At 40.9% G+C, this 22102-nt stretch overlaps 4 protein-coding genes across 7 annotated transcripts; 3 read left to right on the forward strand and 1 right to left on the reverse strand.

The window, feature by feature from the left end:
• The first annotated feature begins 73 nt into the window (after nucleotides 1-73).
• On the forward strand, nucleotides 74-7110 carry LOC129592648 (F-box/LRR-repeat protein 2-like). 4 transcript variants are annotated; one of them, XM_055488731.1, is made up of 5 exons: nucleotides 74-102; nucleotides 1668-1851; nucleotides 4248-5159; nucleotides 5457-5659; nucleotides 6507-7110. In XM_055488731.1, exons 2-5 carry the CDS (start codon nucleotides 1675-1677, stop codon nucleotides 6859-6861), a joined length of 1647 nt encoding a protein of 548 aa, XP_055344706.1. In that variant the 5' UTR covers nucleotides 74-102; nucleotides 1668-1674; the 3' UTR covers nucleotides 6862-7110. The 4 variants fall into 4 exon arrangements, with proteins under 4 accessions (XP_055344706.1, XP_055344705.1, XP_055344707.1 ...); XM_055488730.1 differs by lacking the exon at nucleotides 74-102 and adding an exon at nucleotides 147-410; XM_055488732.1 differs by lacking the exons at nucleotides 74-102; nucleotides 1668-1851 and adding an exon at nucleotides 2138-2452.
• A 1070-nt stretch (nucleotides 7111-8180) lies between these two features.
• On the reverse strand, nucleotides 8181-10094 carry LOC129592702 (adenosine receptor A3-like). Its single transcript, XM_055488804.1, has 2 exons — nucleotides 8713-10094; nucleotides 8181-8532 (listed from the first exon to the last, which is right to left on the reverse strand). The coding sequence occupies exons 1-2, from the start codon at nucleotides 9586-9588 to the stop codon at nucleotides 8344-8346; spliced, it is 1065 nt and encodes a 354-aa protein (XP_055344779.1). The 5' UTR covers nucleotides 9589-10094; the 3' UTR covers nucleotides 8181-8343.
• A 2986-nt stretch (nucleotides 10095-13080) lies between these two features.
• LOC129592715 (uncharacterized) lies at nucleotides 13081-14100 on the forward strand. Its single transcript, XM_055488817.1, has 2 exons — nucleotides 13081-13265; nucleotides 13347-14100. The coding sequence occupies exons 1-2, from the start codon at nucleotides 13215-13217 to the stop codon at nucleotides 13863-13865; spliced, it is 570 nt and encodes a 189-aa protein (XP_055344792.1). The 5' UTR covers nucleotides 13081-13214; the 3' UTR covers nucleotides 13866-14100.
• A 763-nt stretch (nucleotides 14101-14863) lies between these two features.
• Nucleotides 14864-15847, forward strand: LOC129592691 (uncharacterized). The gene is made up of 2 exons (XM_055488789.1): nucleotides 14864-15056; nucleotides 15124-15847. Exons 1-2 carry the CDS (start codon nucleotides 15006-15008, stop codon nucleotides 15658-15660), a joined length of 588 nt encoding a protein of 195 aa, XP_055344764.1. The 5' UTR covers nucleotides 14864-15005; the 3' UTR covers nucleotides 15661-15847.
• The last annotated feature ends 6255 nt before the right edge of the window (nucleotides 15848-22102 follow it).

The following is a 22102-nucleotide window of genomic DNA, read 5'->3' on the forward strand; positions in this document are numbered from 1 at the left end:
ACTGAGCACATTTAAGTATGCAACGCTATCAAACAGCAACGAAAACGTATCCTCCAGCCCCGAGTTGTACATGTCATGCACGTATATTTTTTACCTCTAAATGTGAGCGCTTGTGCTACACTGTATGAACCTATTTTTTAAAAATTTTATCGATAGCCATTATGCTATCTCCATATCCTTGTTAACAAGGCCAGATTGTACGGTATCAGATACGGCCAGATTATGCGGTGAAAGGATTTGTATCCTGCTTGTAAATCACTACTCTATACGGTAGACGATTTTCCTGCAACTGCTTTCTACCGGAAAATATTAGTCTGTACATGTTAAGCAAATAACCTCCGCCGTAAGGGTCGCAAGGGCTGCTATTGTTTGTGTGATCTCGTGGGAAAACCAATGTTCGACTTAACACGGTATGGTCTCCTGTTTATTGTGTCGGTTTATTTAATTATTTATTGCACCTAACACACAAATTGTATCGTTTCGATACGATATAGGTATAAGTGAAATTATTTTACTTACCAAAACTCTCGGATACCGACTATTACCGAGTATCAAGTCTCTTGCAAAACCGGATTGTTAGTACACTCAGAATATGTTTTTTTTTATAGTTAGCTGTTTCTTTTATTATTATTAGTATGCACTTTTTGTTACATAATATTCTGGCTAGCTTCGAATAAGCTCCCAAAAGACCGAGTTTTGTGATAAATTAAGTTTTGTGCTGAAATTTATTAATATATGGTTGTAACTTACTGAGCTAAAATGGCTTAGTCGCTAAGAACTGCACTAATTCTAGCTTTTTTCGGTGTGTGTACTATGCAGACACTCACTCCCCATACTGTATTAAAAACCTTTCGTGGTCGTTAAATCAAGGATCGAATCAAGACTTATATTATTTGACGGCTGTTTATGCGCAGAACTCATAAGCTTACTACTTTGTATTTGAAACCTATCAAAATATCACCTGCGCACCGGTTCCGGGTATATTCAAATCAGCATCGTCGATCCCAGTTGTGATTTACATAGGCTAATTTTGTACGAGTACATTTCGAGCAAGCGCACTTGCAAAAGAGACTGCAGACCGGGCGGTCATTTAGCGGCGCAGCAGACTGCAAAAAATTATATTACGGGCCAATTGCTGATGTAAATTAATTACGCTCCTTGCCAACGTTTGACTTCTAATTTTAACCGCATCAGCACCGAACAGTGTATGACAGAGATATCCGGGCTGTCAATATTGCCGTCGCGGTCTCATGTCAGAAAGCATATTTTTCATCGGCTTGGTCCAATTTTTGGCCTGCTTGCGGCCGTTGTTTGCGTTGTAATAAGCTACTCTAACCGTAGTTGTGCGCCGCTAACCCGAACCCACGCACAAGTCAATATACAATTTCATACACGGCTGGCGCCCAGCAACTTTCACGCTGGACTGTTCCATCTCCGCGAAAAATCTCAGAAATCCATCTTAGTCAAACGGCTGTAATGGAATATTTTTACGCCTTCCGCAAAGCAACATCTTCTGAAAATCATGCTTCCCGTACAATTTATTACGATCGAAACAAGCTGATGAATAAGTGGCATAAAAATCTTATTTAAATTTGTATCTGCCAGATTAGTATCTACAAATTTTTTATATTTAATTGGCGATAAAATTGTGGATCGAAAATGTTTAGCGCGGCGATGCAGCACATGCAGGAGACCCAGATGGACCGGCGACGCTCCAGTCTGGCCCCCGGGGAGATGGTGGATGGTGGGCCGGTGCCGGCTCCATCACCGGGCGATCGTCGTCGCAGCACGGTCATCTCCGTCAGTGTCAACAATGCCCGTAACACACATGCGCCCATGAAAACCAATCTGGTAAGAAGGCATTTGTAAATCACCAACAGCCGCCCTGATATTACGTAAACGCGTATCTGTAGTTAATGGTGCGGTCTGTTTGTGGCAGCGGTATAGCTGCAATGATCCATCGACAATTTAATTAGTTGCAATGTGAGCGTCAGGTGAAATAGTTGCAACGTTATGCGTCATACGCGGTTCTATAGACGTCAGTACAGCCGCTGACAAATTATGAAACTATGTGTATCAGTACCAACGCAGCCATAACATCTCGAAGGTCACTCGTAAACAAGACGGTGATGTTGGGTTATGCTTATAATAACAGAATGTCTCCGTTGCTTATCCACAAGTCAACTTAGATTTAGTATGCTAACTGATGCTTGAAAGATTTTTGTGGATTTTCGCATAGAAGTATTGTCTAATTCTTATCCAGGACTTTTGCTACGTAGATGTCGGGTCCAGTTTCGCAGTGTCAGGTCCACTTTTGTGAGCTGGAATCTTTTGAATTCTAATCATTCCATTACTTATGATTTGGCTGCATTATTAATTTGCAACAACAGTGTACTTTATGCTCTGGACGATTGTTTGCATTATGGCCTTAATGAATCACATTGATAAGAAGGTACAATTATTGCTTTAACTGTTCGTAGTTTGTTTCAATCATTCACGCCTGTGATCAGTATTTTACTACAGGCTCTTGTTTTGGCATCAAGCATGGTTGCCTTAACAGTGTGTCGTGAAGAAGTGCTGCTGGGAGTGTATTATTGTACTGATGTCATAATATACCCAGTACATATACATTGAACAATTTTAATAAAATTAATTTTAATGCTATTGTAAAAATGCACCATAGCACTCTCATGGGCAAAAACAGGAATTCAGGTACACCATTAACTGCACCGGACAGGTATCACAGATATCACAGTACGTATTGTGGTTTGTGTTGTCTGCTAACTGGTGAAATAATTGTACCGGAGTTACAATATAGAAAAAAATAATGTATGTGCATCTAAATACTGTGTAAATTTTTTTCTTTATAAATATCTATATAATTTGATATAAGTATTTGGATTAAACTCGTAAGCGCATCACATGAATCTGACCGCATGAACTCTATGATTGTTTAAGTCCATGCGGTCGTCTAGCCCGAATATCGTAATATGAACGAAATATGATTTTTTTTGTCACAAATCGCGCTAACAAATTTTATAAGACATCATGAACTATTAAGTAATCTGTCGTAAATTGGTGAAGCGCATATATTACAGGATACGTCTAGGTTCTCCACTCTCTCTGAAACACCGGTTTCAAAATTTTTTCGCATTTAGTAGCTAGTACTAGAGTAGTGATTAGGAACAATTTTATACATATTTAACAAAACATTGTACCGGTACATACCAATTTATCACTGTAAGACTGTCACTTCATGGTATTGTACACGTTATTGTTACTGTGGTTTACTGGGAACAGCGGGTAGGCTAACTCTTCCGCTCTCATTTAATTAATTTCCGTAATTACCCATTGGTTCAGTGGTAGTGCGTTTAGGTATATGTATACTTATCAGCAATACGTATATATCAGCAATATATACGTAGCAGAAATTGCGAATATAGTATGCTTATACAGTATTACATAAGTACTGTCAATATATTTATTGTGTTTCTGATTACTTCGATCACCTATGAGTAGGAAGCAGTCCTTATGATCCTCGCTAAGCGTATCCAGCGGAAGTGAGGATTTGTGACTGTTACTAGTCGCATCAAATAAACTACAGAAAAAAAATGCAAGTACAAAGGCTGCTACGGAGTTCGTTAATAGTGTCTAGAAACTCTCCAAGCCATGAGAAGATGTAGTTCTATTTTTACTTACCGTTTTAGCATACTCTTGGGATTGAAAAGCTGTACTAGACGATCGTTGCCTGTGCGCACGCCGACTCATCGTACGTACCACTTACAGCTCCTTAACAAACTCGGCTTAAAATACAGGATGATTATTTATAGCGATATATTTATGCTAGACGAGCATCCGATTTGACAAATCACCGCAGTTGTTATGCACATACACCTACATAGTTCCATGAGCAGATCCTTGCATGCGCTCGTTTTACTGCGCTCGACATGGGCGTACCGAATTAAAAATGCCATAATACTCTTTATGACTTTATGATTTACCGTATCGACATAGTGCTTATCGAAATCTTTCGACGTTGCATTTAATTGCAACAGTTAATAACATTCTTCCGGACTGATTATTTTCATCGTAATTTAACGGCTAAGTTATGGCGCCAGCGGCAACCAAAATAGATACGAATCGCCCGGTAAACACTCGTAACACTTTACAGTTTAAATTTCCTGGTTGCAATAATTTTTAAAGGTCCCTGCTTTTAAATGTAATAATAAATTCCTGCTGTATTTTAGAGCATAAACTCCATCCCGGAGAAAATCCTGCTGCACATCTTTAACTTCCTGGAACATAAGGAAATTTGCAGACTAGCCCAGGTATCGCGTAAATGGCGCCAGATTGCCTACGACAACCGTTTATGGCAGCAAGTCTCCTTCCGCCCCGAGTTCGCCGGTCTCATCGGCGCCCCTAGTGAAGTCATCGCCAGCCAGCTCATCTCCACGCGTTTCGGCTCCCAGCTGCGCTACATCGAACTTCCCGTAGAACTGATCACCGCCCACGTCTTCAACGAACTCGCCAATAAATGCCCCAATCTCAGCCATCTGGTCCTGGATTTCTCCAACGCCATGCAGCTCCACGATTTCAACGACCTCAACGCCTTCCCGGCAAAACTGCACACCCTGTGTATCTGTTTGTCGGATGTGATCTTTATGGAGGGTTTCATGCGGAAGATCTACAATTTCATCAATTCCGTCCAATCGCTACAACTGATCGGAACGTACGAGCGGGTATCGGAAGAGGAGGAAGAAGTCCATGAGACCGTCAATATTACGAAGCTGAAGAGTCATACACCCAATTTGAAGGTCATCAATTTTTATGGGGTGAAGTTCCTGGATGACAGCCATATTGAGGCCATCTCCAGTAACTGTGTGCATCTGGAGTGTTTGTGTATCAAGTTTTGCACAAAGTATACAGGGTCGTCTTTGAAGTTGCTGATGCAGCGATGTCGGAAGATGAGTTGCCTACTGCTGGAGCAGACTAGTCTGCAGAGCCGATATCTGCAGGATGTCGAATGGGAGAAGACCAAGTTGGGAGAGCTGGACATCACATCGTGCCAGATTAGTACCGAGTGTCTGATTAGTGTGCTGAGCAGAATAAGAAATCTCAAGTGGTTTTGTGCCGGGTTTGTCGATGGATTCAACGACCAGGTATCTAAGTAAACAGCGTACATAAACATTGTTCTGCCGCATGCCAGGTATGATCTACAAATATATGCAGTGCATGGAGATATAATGTTATCGGGAGATAGAAGCCAATTTCAACAGTTTTTAATTTTTGCTTTTTGGTGTTTACTTAAAAAGCTTTACGACCTCGCATTAGCTAAATTTAAAATGGAACCAGAAACTCGCAAAAAATGGGGTAATTTTGAATAGTAGTTTTAATTTTTTTAAGAAGAGGCGTTTGGTTGCCACGAATACTAAACATGCTGATGTCCATTTTTCTAGGTGCTGGAAAGCATGATGGCCAGCGGCAATGCTCTGGCACTGCAGTCCGTGGACTTCCAGAGCTGCGATAATCTCACCGAGGAAATGCTATTTAAATTCCTGGAAGCGCATGGCTCGCAGCTCGTGGGCTTGAATCTCTCCGGTATACCGCCTTTGGTGGAGCATTTTTGGACGCAGAGTATTCCGTTTCTGAAAAAAATTAGGTTGGTATCCGAAACTTTTATTAATGAACAATTAATAAAATTATTATTACTGAACAATCGTCTAATTTTCCATTCCCCGTGAAACTAAGTTTAAGGGAAGTGGGCCGGTACATGGTACCAAATTCGTGTACATGCACGAAAACTTACACACTTTCGCGCACTCCCCGAAACACATTTTTGTTTCGGTTTATGCCATTCTGTAGCCAGAAGATTTGTATGCACTGGTGTGAAAACCGTTTGTGCGCGCAACATCCGGTTCGGGAGTTATGACTGTTAGAAAATTCCAAAAAGTTTAAATGCATTCCGGTGTACCAAAAGTCTCATTATGGACGGATCTCCTTCAAATTTTGCACGTAAATGCACATAACCATGAAGATCGTTTTTACACCGATCCACCGTTCAAGCATGTTTTTCAAATTTTAAAATGGATTTCAAAAATTTTAAAATTCATTTTAAAATTCGAAAAAAATCATGGAAGTCTGGATCGGTGTAAAAACGATCTTATTTGTTATGTTCATTTACGTGCAAAATTTGAAGGAGATCGGTCCATAATGAGACTTTTGGTACACCTGAATGCATTTAAACTTTTTGGAATTTTCTAACAGCCATATCTCCCGAACCGGATGTTGCGCGCACAAACGGTTTTCACACCAGTGTAAACAAATCTTCTGGCTACAGAATGTCATAAACCGAAACAAAAATGTGTTTGGGAGTGCGCGAAAGTGTAAGTTTTCGTGCATGTACACGAATTTGGTACCATGTACCGGCCCACTTCCCTTTAAGAAAATTACTTCATATTTGATAAATTATTAGTGAATAATAACGTTATGTTTTTTTTTGTGCTCAGGATTTTGATAATGGGAACCGGAAAAATCTGCAACATTTCCCGCTTGGTCTCTAAAATCCATGTTGACCAGATCATCGACCACGTGGCAAATAACTGCCCGCGCATCGAACGTCTGGAAATACGTTGGGATCCGACAAATCTGCGCTTTAGCGACAAGAGCAGCAAATTTGTCGATACACTCCGTGTGAAAGCCGGTCGGCTACGTTCCCTGTGTTTGTCGGATGGAGAATATTTCGAACTGGTTAAATCAAATTTTGAACGCGCACACCGGCGCATGGTCGTCCGTACCACAGTGTGCTGTAGCACGACCTTACTGCCACTTCTGCCCTATTACAAAGACCTAAGGTTTAACTGATTGACTACCTTTTTGTTTTTCCAGTTGACAGTGCTTTTTCTTGGTGAACAGTGTACAAACTGTGCGGATACTTGTAATGTCTATGTTCGTTAAATTCTGCCGTGTACTTACCTTAAGTTTCATATTGAAATCAGTATTTACTGATTTTCATAGTGAAAATTTTAAATAGAAATCTGAATGGTGAATTTGTTAACGTAACATGAGATTTGATAAAAAGACTGTAATCAAGGGTAAAGTTTAAAAGATTAAAACGCCCACGCTACGCGTGAACATCCTTTAGTGTCAGCTTATTTAAAACAGAGACACAGAGACACCAAATATTCACAGATTTAATACACTCAGTATTGTGTTTTAAGTTTATCAGCCGTACCCCCATTTAGTACGCAAAATGTCAAATATACTCAAGGAAATTTCGTGACTGCTACACCCCGCTTACTATTATTTCATCTAAAACTGGTTTGTGTAATCCTTAACAGTACTATGGTGCCGTTTGACTTTCATCGTTACGTTCGTGACGACTTGCTCTTTTGATAAAGTGAGATTTTAATCGAAAGAGAAGTTATCAAATGGGTTAAATCTGCGGTGACTTTACCCTGTTTACGCAACGGAGTGCTGTACTATACGGTAGGGTCTGAGTAGATACTTCCATGCATTTCGGTACAAAAAATTCGAGCTGCGACACCATCGTGTGACGCATTATGTTATGAAAAAGGGCTGTTTTCCATAATACATGACGTGTAAGATATTAATTTTCCATGTTATACGAGATTACAATAATGTGGTGAAACTAGATATCCGGTTCACCTTACTTATTGCTGACGTAGTATGCACAATCTCATGATATACAATATTCATTCTCTTCGGATGATATCCATAATACTTCGGCGTTAACTAATAGGTTTATGTTTAGGCTGAAGTTGCAGGCGTGACCCGGATGGCATATCCAATAATTCCAATTCCCTTAATTCAAGCACAATCTCATACAGCGCTAATGGTTATTAATTTTCAGTATACCTACCTTACTATTTTTGGCTCATGCTGCATCCGGTTTCAAGTTTCTGTGTTGTTGTGAGCAATATGTAATTCATTCTTCGAATAAATTATTTGGAAACAGTGAATGACGCATGCATAGGACATAATAATAAGTATGTTATATTTCGCGTCCTAAAGATTAATACGCACCACCTTATTTCATTTCAAATCACACAACATAAACAGCAAGATCCACGCAGCCTACACGCCAAGTAACGTCGATCATTGTTTCGCATTTTTATCATTAGTTTTGATTCACGTTAGAAATAAAATAAAAACAGCTAGCTTTGAAAAAAATTAAACAACATACACCTACTAAGAATTTTTACAAACAGCTCTGTTTTAAACTTACAAACAGTTCTGTTGATTTTGTTCGCAAGAAAAATAAACATTTTTCGCGCACCCAACAGCAGAGAAAACGTTGATTTGAAAGCAATAATGTTCCGTCGGTCAGTAGTTTTTAAGCGGAGTCGTTGCAATGCCGCATGAATTCCCTTTCGCGCTATCAGGAATTTTCACCAGGCCACTGTCGTTATGCGACTGCTGCTTTTGATGGCTGAGCTGAACAGTGTAAAGCAGATCGATACAGCGCTTTCGAAGTGATTTCCGGTATTCCGGGTTTACGGCAAAAAAGAAAACCTGTAAAATAAATCGGGGGAAATTAAATCCAATTAACTTTGTCAGAGTCTCGTGATTTTCGTAGAATTTTAAAGAAAATGGGTAGGTGATATGTGTAGCTAGAAATCAGTACATGATGTACATCATAAGGTTAATCATTAATTATCGTCTTCTTAAATTAACGGTACACAATCTATTTACCGGACTCGCAGCATAGCCAAGTACTTGAGCGCCTCTTGTATACAACAACAATTTGATCTCCTTATTCCACCAAGTCGCATAAAACATATTCAAAACTGCCGGCGGTAATATGCAGATGCAGTACCAGACATAAGACAAAAACAACGCTTTAGCAAGCGACATCCGTTTCTTCATCACAAGACGTTGGTGTATCTCGTTAGCCGTATCGGTGCTTAGATTGCCGCGCCCTTTCATTAATCGCGAAATGAGAAACAAACTAATGTAGATCATCCCCAACAGTACAATCGGCAGGTAAGTCCCGGTGGCGCCCAGTATTGTAAAGGTCGCGCCCTTGTTCTGGGTGAGTCCGCACGCACCCGAATGCAGCATGCCAGAGCGTAATCCATTTACGAAGTTCAATGTCGGAATGCTGCACGCAAAGGCGATGACCCACACAATAACTAACAGCAATGTGGAGAATCGCCGCGATGTGATTCTCGTATAGAAATGTGGCAGGGCCACCGCGATTAGCCGGTTAACCGCCAAGACGACGTTCGTCCAATTTCCGGCATAGATGATGAGCAGTAAGAAAAATTCCACAAAAACACAGTCATAGGAGAAAGTTATGTGGGATTGCGTTAAGTAAATGGGCAGTACCGCCACCGGACTGACAATTAGACAAAAGGTCAGGTCGATCGTCAGAGAGTGCGCGATGAGCAGACCGGAGCCGCTCTTCAGTTTGCCGAGTTTCGACATAGTATTGAGTAGTACAACAATGAGGATGGCGCCAATTACGCCGATACCGAACTGGAAAGTAATCCAGATATTTAGCTCCACTTTGGTCAGAGATTTTGTGCTGTTAGATGAGATATTAGATGAATTCCATGGAGCCGACATTTTCCAGTTGCATTCAGCATCCAAATAATTTTGCACCAGGTAAGATATGTCAGGTTTGTCCGTTCTGTCCAAGTTCAGGTTGAATTAGGCAGATTATGCCGCAAATAGCAGCGTCACCAAACAAATTCAAGTAAAGATGTTCAGGTGAAAATCAATGCAATAACTCACGGCCGAGTTTGGTATTTCTTAATCATTGGGATGTGGCTCCAAGAATCGTCCCACGTGTACAGTAAAGTGATACGAGCAAACATCTTTAAGGCTTCTTTAACAGGTTACTAAACAAAAACACTTCGGCGAAAGGAGATTAAGCGTTCTGGAGAGGCGGAAGTCGATCCCTGATTCCGAGCGTAGATTAAAAAAAATCCTAGTTTTGCGATATCTGCTATGGAAATCAAAGTCGCCCGATGAAGATGTCGTAAATAAGAAGAAAAGGAGAGATTTCAAATAAAATCACTTTGTTTCTGAGTACGTAACAGCGGCGTCGCCAAATTCCATCGCTGACGTAACATTTTTGTAACAGTTAATTTTATTTATCCGCACTATAATAACTGGCAATGTTTGAAGCAGAATCCATTATGGAAAGTTACCGATGCCGAAGGAGAATTAGCGGCAGACATCACCAAACAACCGGAAATGAATCTAAGCGCTCCTTATAACAAACCATTCGAGCGCGTAAAATACGGCACGTGGGCGTGCGTCAGAGCAGTCACGTCGCCGTTCGACGCATCTGTGCAGTATATTTACAGGTTGTACTACTACCGTAGTATGTATAATATGTCACCGGCAAACATACCCCTCGTTCATAATATAATATTCTGACCCCGCGTTGCCCGCACTACCTTTGTCGATACCGTTTTACCTCTGTACGTGTATTTAGGCCGGCTTCTTGTACCTAATTTAGTTGAGAGCACAGGTACGCAATGCGCTCCACGTCGGAAAACAGGGAGTACCGTGGGATGTTGCCGGTATTAGCCCAATTTCACTATACACTCCCCCTAGTCTATGCATTTATTTAAGAGCATCGAATGAAGTTTCTTGGTAGCGCTCACTCAAGAATTGTATTGTAACACTGTTTGCACCGTCAGAAACTGGAATTAAAATAATTGCTAAGATGGTTGATTGGCGAAGTTGGAGAGTTACGTTGCCACTTGTGGCCGCTGCCTGTGGTATTCCACTAAATTTAATACGTACTAAAAAATATCACGTAATATCTTCACATCCTTGGAAGAAATGCTACGAGTATAATATTATAATAGTACATCAGCGCGTAAACACGTTGCAGCAAAAATCGAAGCACAGTAGATGAATATGTTTATCTAACATTATTGCACTATCTGTATAAAACTGCTGTAGAAGATCTCACTTTTACTTATTTAACATTGCCCTAAATGTTTATGAAACACCAATACATAATTTAATTATGAGCGACTCAGCGAATACAAATAAATATAAAGATACAGACAGCATTCAAAAAAGTTGCATCGTACAGCGCTAACTTAAAGCGGAAACAAACGGCCAAATTACAGAAAACATCTGGTCTAAATTAGCCGAGTGTGGCGCCGATCCCAAGATGAATGCCACGTTTGCACGTTGAATTTTGACGCTGATCCTGATACATTATTTCAATACACCGGTACTTCTGGTAAGTGGAAACGAAATAAATTTGATGCAAAAAAGTTGAAATCTCTAAAATTGTTTATTCCACAATGAAAAGCAAAACTTCTGGACATATATATGAAGGCGCGAATTATACAGTTATGTATAAATTCAGCAACAACTTTGTACAGCGTGCACTTATTATACCTAATTTATTTAGGAAGCCAACCACTTTCGATAAAGTTACAATAGTATTACAAGCGCATTTATCACTGGAAACAAAACAGTCTCAATATGAATAGGTGAAGTCGGGAGGTATCAAAACAAACGTTACGCAACCACAAAACATTTTCGGTTATTCTGATCTTTGTTGCTAATAGTTATTGTTGTTATTCAGCAGTTACGTACTAAAAAATCCAAAATGACAATTATTCGCAGTATGTTGGTGCACTGTCAGTTTTAAGGCATTTATAGCTAGCTATCGCACTTGCAAAACTAATGCTGTACAGTATAACGAACAGATGATACGTACGTGTACAGATACTACGCAGTATCTGTGAAGGTCAATGTCAAAACTCCGGCGGAAATTCTGGTGGTCAAACCGCCGGCGGAATTTTGGTAACTTTTTAGTTTCATTTACAGTGCATACTTAAAAACAACTTTGCAAGGAAAGGTGTTTTTACATAGATTCGGGCGTTTGTTTATTATTGTTGACTGTGTTTTTGCCGAACGACGAAGCATGTTTGAGAGCTAACAGTACTCTGTAGTATGATTTTGTTTCGAGCCCAGTAGTACATTCATAGTGTTGTAATCTTGAAAGTACTTTTTGTATCTTGTATTTGTAAGTACTTGGAATCGCTTTAACAATAAGTCTGTTTTTTATCAATTTAGGTTTTCCGCAAAAAAAATGGACGTGCAGAAATTCCGCCGGCGTTTTGACCACATAAAATTTTCGCAGGCGCGGCCAGCTGTAGCTGCAGTGCGCTGTGAATTAAGGGATTTAGCCCGGTACATACCGGTAGTACCAACTTCGTGGATCTAAACCGTTACTCGCCGGCATAAAATTCTCCCAGCCGGGTCCACTCTGTGGCATGCGGAATTAAAAAACCCAAGCCTTACTCGTATTATTTTCTGGAATCTGAACGTCGGCAGCACGTCGTCGTTGGACCAAAATGCCGACGATTTTGTACTAACGATATTTCACCGTTTATCGTTAATTCGTGATGTTTCTCGCTATCGGAATATTTGCACAATATGAGTACGATATCTTCGCATTTCAGACACCAGAAACACGGAATTCTCCACGTTGTTCTACATAAAAAACGATTGTACAAACGTTTTGATCATGAAAAGTCATGAAAAGTCATTCAATACGTTTTAAACAAAAGTTTTCGCTGCATAGATATCGTATAAATACAAAATTTAAAAATTTATATGGATTAATAACGGAAAGGGCAGTTAACAAAGCACACTACAGCCTAAAAGAATCCGATGCCATAATGAAGTTTTCGCAAGTTGCTACATGTGTTCTTATGTGGATAATAATTACATAATTTACCTCTCTCTGTACAGCGATAATCTTTGAAAGAAAATACTTTACACTCACGAGTTACGACCGCAGTTTTAGTCTACTTGCAAAACTGCCTATGGAAGCAGAACAGATACACCGTGTCAGAACCTAAACCACACATCCTTATGAAGTGGACCAGGGCAACGTCCTGTTCCTCAGAAAAATTTCAATATCAGCGTACACACGTCGGCGAATTTGCTTAATAGGTTCAAAGAAACATGTCCACTTCCTCGTACACGTGATGGAAACTAAAATTTCGCCAAATCTTAATATAAAATCGGCTACCATGACACTTTACCTAGCAACTTCCGTGAAATGTAGCGCGTCTTCTGTACAGCTACATAGTGTTCGCATCTTTGCTTTGTTATTTTAATTGGCAGAACTTCTGAACCGGTTTCGGGCCTTCAGACCACCCGGCAAAGTTCACCTACTGCCATTTTTTTTACTTTTTCCTCTCATCATGCTGCCGCCCATCTCGTTTTTGATCTTGGGCGCGAGTATTTCGCTTATCGTAAGTGTCAGTTCCGAAAACTTAGTGCACTTATGACAAACAGTGCTACCTCAACTTTTGTAATGATTAATAATTTTTTAGCGCACTGTAGAAATGCAGCCATACACAACCTTCGAAGAAACCCACCGGATCAATCCGGAATTCGGTATGCCGAAGCACAATGCCACAACTGTCGTTCCAGCAGCACTACATAACAATGTATTCCGAGAGCCTGATTATCCGAATGGACAGCCACTTCCGATGCAGTATCGGAGTATGCCTGCACTCTTCGACCCGGCATCCACTGGAGAAACACATGTTAATCACTCCCGGAAACTTCCCGGGCTCGCACAACCGGCTACGTTTATCCATACTGGAGAGAATCTCAACATAACGGCAGAAAGAGTTCAGGCAGAAGAAGCGGCAGCAGCGAATACAACGCCATCACCTTGCGGTCCCGATGTCCACCCTGACGATTGTATTGACGACAACCTTGACGTTACTAATAGTACGGAATCGATACCCGAAACGACAACACCATTCGAACCTGTCAACGAGCCGGAATTCCTCAAGCTGCTGATCGGCCGCGATCTCGAAAACAGCACAGATACTCGGGGTTAATTTTTCAAATGTTTCTTGTTTTATTTTGTTTGTAACGCATTCCCGCCGTTTGATCCTGCAGAGCAAATATTAAGTTGCTTGATAGTGTTGAGAAAAGTGCCGGGAACGCCGGGAACGTTACTTGAAACTGCGTAGGATCACTGTTTTCCTGTTTTTTATTGTCTGCCAACTTTTAAATTATCTGTTACAAAATTGCAGCTAGTTAGTTATTTTTTTTCTATCATGGCGAAGTAGGTTCACTACAGGCAACAACAACAGATTGTGTTAAATTAATGTTTTTAATGTGTTACGATTTTTCGCTGCTATGCAATTTGATAAAAAAAGTTGCGCTGCATTGCGGCGAGCCGGCTACGATATCAAATTCATTTTGTACAATGAGACAAAAATTTTGTAAATCTGATGGAATTACAGTTAAAGTATTGATCAAATTAAACGTAATAAAATCATAATACATCATGTAAATTCTTTCGTATCTAAGCACTAATTGTGTTGGTCCAGCCAGTCCCAGCAACAAAGTGGGCACAAGGTTCCCGCTTTGCTTGCTCAGCAAAAAGTACTTGACCGCATAAATAAGTAACAAAACAGATATCAATCAAGAATACACACAAAAGAAACGTACACGGGCAGCGATGTTCATAAATTACAAACTGCTGGACTGTTGTCTAAAAGGTGCAGAGGTATTTCCACTTTGTTGCCGAACGTAGGGCGCCAAACTGCCTGTGAAAGCAGTATATCCACATCGTGTCAGAATCGAAGCCGCTCACTTTGTGAAAACAGCGAAGTGGATACGGAAAACGTCCTTTTCCTCCAAGAAATTTCCATATCAGCACATTTACACAATTAAGACAATTTCATTTTCTGCACTTTTAACTGAATTCTGCATATCAGATTCACAGAAACATTTCTGTTTCTTCGTACGCACTAAGAAAACTAAAGTGTTGTTGAATTTTACTATAAAACCGGGTACAATGCTTCCTGTTGGTAACGGCCGGCATATCGGCATGTTGCACAAATTTTACTGCTTTCAGTTTACGCTTAAATGCCGTTACTTGCGTATCGATTACTGCTCTAAATTTGGACTTATGCGCAATCAGTTCAGGAAATTTTGTGAAGAGCTACAATCCGCCATTGCTCTAAACCATGCTATCATTCAACGGGATGCTGATCCTCGGTGGGAGTGCTTTATTTATCGTACGTGTGAATTCAAGAATTTTATTTGGTACAAACATAGCGACGTTAGAGTTTTTGTAACCTATAGTGCATCGTGGAAACGCGACCGTATAAAACATACGAAGAAAAACACCGGATTATCCTGGAATTCGGCATGCCGCAGGCTAATCTAACAACCGCGACTGCAACACCAGTGATCAGAAATGTACTCCTGGCGCCCGATCGTCCCAGTAGTCCAGCACCCCCGATGCATTATCGGAGTATGCCTGCGTTCCTTGACCCGGCATCCATAGGAAAAGCATCTGATGGGCACTTGAGGAATCACCCTGGCCTCGTTCAACCGGCTACTTTTATCCATACTGGAGAGCACCTTAACATAACAGCGGAAAGGATTCAAGAAGAAGAAGAGGCCGCACGGCACACTACGGAATCGCCCTGCGGCCCTGACGTCGTTCCGGAAGATTGTATTGACGACGAAATTAGTACGACGGAAGCGCCACCCGAAACTACCACGCCGTACGACCCTCTCAAAGACTCGGACTTCGTAAAAATTCTGGTGGGATTAACGGGACGCGAATTAGATGACGATGGACCAGAAGATGTTTGGATTAGTATTCCGGATTAGCACTTATATGATCGCATTCAATTGCATCATGGCATTTGGATGGGATCCCGCAGAACGCATTTCTATGATTTTCATTCTGATTGTCATATTGTGGAAATTTGCAAGATGCTGCATGAGACCTGGACCCTGCATTTTTTTCGCGTGGTTTTAATCCCTAAAAATTGTTGATAAACAGTTAGCTAAATTATTCGCTTAAATACTGTACGGAGTCAAGTTAGAGTAAATAATAGTGAATCAGTTTAGTTTAACGATTTTGTGTAAATACGCGATATTTGCGCGCCCAGTGCGTTCAATGCCACGCCACCTGCGACAATTGTTTTGTATATAAATGGCACATTGTATTGCAATTCTGGGACGATTTAAAGTTTTTATGTGTAAACTGTAAACCCAGAAAATCGAACTGAAGTACAAGTACAGATGATTACGTACTAGTACTAAGCACCAGGCCATCGCCTTACTCAAGGGGCTTCACTGTATTGTGTACAGTGAAGTCTGTGTTGTATGAAATACAATACAGCCCCTAGAGAACCGCGTTGCATAGGCCAAATGAGCGCATCTAACAGTACTTATTGATTTAATTTGTGTGAGAAAACGCAGAAACAAAACGCACTTGACTGCATACATAAGGTACAACCGGCATTACAGTATGTAATAATATCAAATATGTACTTACAACGTTACAATAAACAGGTATAGTTTTTACAATCACGAAAGGTAAAGTACGTTGTTACTAATGCCTTTCCATATTATACAGCTGTCACATTATTAATGACATTTCCGATTGTTGCCATGCTTGGTAAGCGAAACTAAGTTAGGAAGCGGCATTCACCTATATATACCGTGTCAGAATCAAAGCCACTCAATATGTGAAGTGGGCACGGATAACTTCCTGTTTCTCCAAGAAATTTCCATATCAGCATTCAGCACCTTTGTGCACATAAGGCAGTTCGGCCAAGCCGATTCAGAGAATCTTCCTTCTTGTAAAAATTTCTTCTTTGTATAAATGACAAAGCTCAATAAACTGGGAAATTCAATTACGATGAAAATGGTTAGCGCTTAGCGAGTTTTATTCCTCATGGCAATATACAGATAGATGTACATGTACAGATAGCTCATACCATCATATCAAACCTGAATTACACGGTCACATTTTACAAAATATTTGTGCACTAAACATTTTCCTTGTAACCAGTCACTGAACTGAAATACGATATTTTGCAAGGGAACGAGTACGGTATTTTGACTTTTATATGAGTTTTGTATTCCTGGGAGGAATAGTTAATAAGAATATATTCAAATCATCATGTTATAATATGACCGATGCCTGATGACATAGTGCAGTAATCGCAGAAATTTTTTTATTTTAGAGTGCGCATTCGAAACGCGATCTTTCAACTTGACGCCCATTCCCAGAAGAATGCGCAGAGTGCGCACACAGAACTGCTGAAAAATAACCAGCGGCCGCGGCGTTCACCCGTTTGAGCCCGAGATTTCAACGAGCGCGAAAACCAAGCCTGACCGTTAAAACTGTTCGTCTACCATTCGGAAACAACGCCCCCACTGGGACCGCTACGTTCATCCATACCGATCGCCCTGATCTGGCCACCAAAAGAAATCGCAACATTAAATTGAGCGGGACACCAAATTTCATGAGCGGGACACCAAAATCTGTAGATCACTATATTATAGTATCGTCTTCGCTAAATTTTTATTTTGTGTATAAATATATAAATTTATACACGACTACATTTTTCAGCGATTTTACAGTGTGTTCTTGGTTGTTGTCATAATTGCTTTTCGTTATTTCACGCACCAGCACAGGTTGTTGTACGGATACAATGCCATCGCAATTCTTACTCGAAAATGTCGAGAAACACAGCTTAAAACATGCGATTTACATATTGAATATTATATAATTTCATTTAACCTCCCGGCAATGCCCTCCGTTACCGAATACGGGAACCAATAAGTACCTGCACCATGCGGCACTTATTTCCCGGCCCTCCCATTCCGTAACAACGCAATTTTTCAAGGGAACAACCTTTGGGAAACCTAAGAACCCTACAGAAGGGTTTACGCAAAATACTGACCCCGAAATATATAAAATACTTCTTAGACAACATTTCAAGACTATGTGTTGTTAGAATGTATTCAAATATTTAACGTAAATTTTTTGACTTTCCAGTAAGACTTCAAATGCGTAAATAATATGTGGTTTCCAAGTGTCTGTTCTTAGAAAAACATTTACACGGTCAGCGGCCAGGTGACAAAGCAGCATTTTAAGCGTTTTCGTCAGAAATTCAACAAACCGGCTTGTGTCAGAACGGAAACGCTTGTTCTTCTCACTAACTGTAGGCTGACTACGATGGTTTTCCTTGCACACTGCTCGTATTCTGCTAATTTCGCTTTAGTTGCGCTTCTAACAGGAAAGTTTTTTTAAAGTTTGCTCATTTTAATTGGCAAATATCACGTACTTTATCGGTGATCATTAATTCGGTTCCATAATTTTGCTTTGCCACGGTTGGTTATCAGTCGGCGATGTCATTGAAGAGTGCGATGTCGTGCAACGGAGCAATTACACTCGCCATGGTTCTTTTATCGCTATCTATAATGGTACGAATAACCTGGCTTTTAGTATAGATAAGGTTGTGATCGCATTGTGCAATATAAGATTGTTTTTGCTATTTCGTAGTCGGCCGTGGCAATGCGCCCATATAAGATAGTGGAAAAAAAATACAAAGTCATGTGGGATTTCGGTAACGTTGAAAAAGTTGAAGCACCGGCAGTAGCGCTCCCTGCCCAAGGCCGAAGTATTGGTCTGAGATTCGGATCAAACCCATGGGGTCTGATTGCGACCGATGATCCATTTGAGACCACAACCACTGAAGTAACGACGACAACGTCGCCTGGAGAACCAGAAACGACAACTTGGCTACTTGCGGCTTTTTATGAATTTATGTTCGGATAATTGTCTCTACTCGCAAAACAAAAGTGCATCATTTTGTTACAAGCTGTTTAGTACATTCATTTTTTGAACAGTTACAGTTAATTGTTTTGTAAGCCTGTTGCGCGCTCATTTCCAATGAATATATATCAAGTGGTTTCGAAGGTACAAATATTAGGTGCAAATCATTCTGTCCAAAGCAACGGTATATTAAATTTGAAATGCTTTAAATTTATGTACAAGATCGTGTAACGTGAAAGCTACGCACTTTGTTCATTTTGTTTATGTGTACATTGCCTGCGTTTTCATATCTTTGGACGATATTAAAAAAATTAAAGATCGATACTAACCGTAAAACGACCTAGGAATACAGAACAGATATATGGTGTCAGAACCTGAACCGTTTTCCATTTAGAAGTGGACTTGGGACAACGTCCTCTTCTTCCGAGAAATTTCCACATCAGCGCTTTACGCACTTATGCACATTTGCTTATCAGATCTACAGAACTAGTTTCAACTTCCTCGTACACGCGATTTAATTAAAATGTTGTCAAATTCAACACGAAACCGTCAAGTTGTCAACCATGATATTTACTTGAGCAATTTGCGCATCTGCGGTATCGCATACATTGTTTTTTGGGTTTAATTTCTACTGTCGGCACTTTTGCACCGCCTTCATTAAAAATACCCGAAATAAGTTTAGCCACCTTCGAATAACATGCCATTGTTCAACATGATTTTAACCTTCCGCATGAATACTTCGTTTATCGTAAGCATAGATTCAAAAAAGTGATTGTACTGGCGATTAATAATGGGACGATAGTCTGTAGCTGTATGTGCGCTCGTATAAAATGACAATTAACAACGTTAATTGATGTTAATGTTAGCTGGAGGATGTGTGCTCTCGCGTTTCCCTTTTCGCCGTGTGTAGGCAGCTACCTGTGTTGGTGGCGCTGCGAGTTGCTGTGGCCGCTTAGATCAAAGCAGCCGCCGGCACTCACGCGCCTGCTTTTGCTCTCGGCACTGTTTCTGTGCCCGCGTTGGGTTCTGCATTTCTTGTTCGTGTGCGCGCGAGTGATTTGTTCTTTACCACCCGCCACACCCTGCTGTTGTGCTGCTGTTATTTCGCGTTGCTCAATAAAGGGGCCTTCGGTTGCGCAGGGCACTGGTCGCTCTCTTGCGCCGACCCCCGGTCGGCCGGCTTCTCGCTGACCCAGGGTCACCGCACACAGCCGATCACGAGAGTACCAGCCGCCCAGCAGCCGGGGTTCCAGCACCCCCCAGTGGATTCCGGAAGCGGTAACATTAATCATCATTTAATGTAATGTGGAAATGCGTCCGCAATGACTCCGCATACAACGTTCCAATAACCACACGGACTCATCCTGGAATGCGGCAGCACAGTGATCCACCTGCATTTACGGCACCACTCCTTGGGTATTGTATATACTTTCGGATGCTTTTTAAACAATCTCGAATATGCCTGATCAGCACAGCACTGATCACCACATCTAGTTCTGCTGAGAATAATGAAAAAAAGAACTTAACCTGTTTCTTCCCATTGATATCAAAGTGATACCGTGGAGGGCTTTTGCTCCTGCACCTGAACGCATCATGGGAATTTTGATTTTTCAGTTTGATTAGCGAGTTAAGATGTGGAGGCCTATTTTACAAAACTTGACCACTAAGTATAAGTCTAACGTGCACTCGCCAGTGGTCACCAAAGTCGGCCATTTTTTTATCCACGGGTGACCGGAGGTCGCTAACACCTCCTGGCCATCCGCGTGATGCGAAAAAATCTAAATAAATGGGTTAGGTAGTTGACTCTATGTGTTACCTGATACAACCTAAATTTTTGTAATATGTGAAATGGATGATCACTGGCGATCTTTTAAAGAACATGGTATCATTTTGACAACAACGGGCAATGGGGTACATTACAGCCATTATACAAAATTTCCTAATAAACTCAGTATAAGTCGCAACATTCTGCAAATTGGTATTCTAAGACAACGTTTTATGGGCTTTCAACTGGAAGTGTTTTGGTGGTCACCGAAGTGACCACCATCCAGTTGCGAAAATTGATGCCCCATGAAATAGATATTCTTTTCCTTTTTTTTTGCGGCCGAAAGTTATTGTTGCAGGACAACTGCATGCAGACAAATGTGATAAGCAAACGATGGTCAGTGGTCACTAATACGGCACTGTGTGTTTATCAGCGTGCGCTATACCGTTGAATACGAGCGCATAACATGCAAGTATACGCACGAATTTCCGGTTACTTAAGAAGGCTATTGCTATAGCGTCCAGGAAAGCGTCCAAAGCTTGACCACCGACTGCGGGCTAGTAGTAACTACCTTCTGTAGTGGTCAGCGAAGCTTGCTGACCGCTTTGACAGGTGCGCGGTCTGAGGTAATTAAGTTTATCTTGGGTCTTTGGCGTTATTCGTGGACCGAAAATCAAATACCGAAGCGATTTCGCCCTTGTGTGTTATAATTTTAGCTGTTTGACGTTTGAATGCTCTTCTAGTGACCGGCAGCGTTAAATGGGCAGTGTCCAGGATTCCGGTAAACGGTTTTTGATTATTTGTATGTACAGTTTCTGTATTTCAAAACGGTTTGGCGCAGTAACAGACGCATTATTGTGTTGCTGACCGGTGGTCATTTCGACGGCCAGTAGTATTACAGTATTTTATCGACAACTCCTAATTTTCGTGGTCTAATTCGAACGGGATCGGGTACCGGGATGTCCTGGGTTAACCCGAGGGAAGATCCGAAATAACGTCAGAGTACATGCTTTCCTTGCACGAGTACCTGATATACCATTGCATGATTTCTCACTAAGACACCCGGGATGAGCTATTGGTGTCAGGCGCAATAAAAGGTCGGAAGAAATAAATCATACAAGTGGTCGCATCTCGCTCATCTCGCAAAAACTCGCAAAACTTCCCAAAAATCAGTATGAGTATGCCCAACCCAAGTCGGTACCCAAACCACTTGTCATTATGAAGTGGACGGTAGACTCAGCAGTCAGCACCCTCTTCTTCCTATAATTTCCATATCAGCATATTATACTCGTAGGCAAATTCACAGAAATATTTTTACTTCATCGCCCACATGATCACAACAATAGTGCTGCTCAGTTTTGTTATAACACTGGCTACAATAATGCTTAGCAATTGCCGAACTGTCGATTGTCCAAATTTCCTGATTTTTGCTGCACATTGCTTGCGCACCGATTGCTGTCTTTAAGTCACCTAAACTTGCTCAAAATCAGCTTAAAAAATTTATCGAGGAGCATTACCCAGCCATGTTGTCAACAAGTGCGATTTTGATACTCGGTGTTAGCGCTTTCTTAACTGTACGTGCCAAAAAATCCAGAACTGCCCAAGGCTGCATAACGTAACCCCTTTTTTGTTTTTACATTTATATAGTGTGCAACACCTGGGTATACAACACCACGCCCCAAATATCGATTCCAGCCCTCTGATGGTCTCGA

The sequence above is a fragment of the Paramacrobiotus metropolitanus genome, unplaced genomic scaffold, assembly GCF_019649055.1.
Source record: "Paramacrobiotus metropolitanus isolate TYO unplaced genomic scaffold, Prichtersi_v1.0 Parri_scaffold0000054, whole genome shotgun sequence".
Classification (NCBI taxonomy): Eukaryota; Metazoa; Tardigrada; class Eutardigrada; order Parachela; family Macrobiotidae; genus Paramacrobiotus; species Paramacrobiotus metropolitanus.

Coding starts and splice junctions, on each gene's coding strand:
- LOC129592702 (XM_055488804.1), bottom strand. CDS start 9,588: ATGTCGGCTCCATGGAATTCATCTAATATCTCATCTAACAGCACAAAA. Junction 8,533..8,712: donor TTGGCTATGCTGCGAGTCCG/GTAAATAGATTG, acceptor TTTATTTTACAG/GTTTTCTTTTTTGCCGTAAA.
- LOC129592648 (XM_055488730.1), top strand. Junction 1,852..4,247: donor CGCCCATGAAAACCAATCTG/GTAAGAAGGCAT, acceptor GCTGTATTTTAG/AGCATAAACTCCATCCCGGA. Junction 5,660..6,506: donor CCGTTTCTGAAAAAAATTAG/GTTGGTATCCGA, acceptor TTTTGTGCTCAG/GATTTTGATAATGGGAACCG.
- LOC129592691 (XM_055488789.1), top strand. CDS start 15,006: ATGCTATCATTCAACGGGATGCTGATCCTCGGTGGGAGTGCTTTATTT. Junction 15,057..15,123: donor GTGGGAGTGCTTTATTTATC/GTACGTGTGAAT, acceptor TGTAACCTATAG/TGCATCGTGGAAACGCGACC.
- LOC129592715 (XM_055488817.1), top strand. CDS start 13,215: ATGCTGCCGCCCATCTCGTTTTTGATCTTGGGCGCGAGTATTTCGCTT. Junction 13,266..13,346: donor GCGCGAGTATTTCGCTTATC/GTAAGTGTCAGT, acceptor ATAATTTTTTAG/CGCACTGTAGAAATGCAGCC.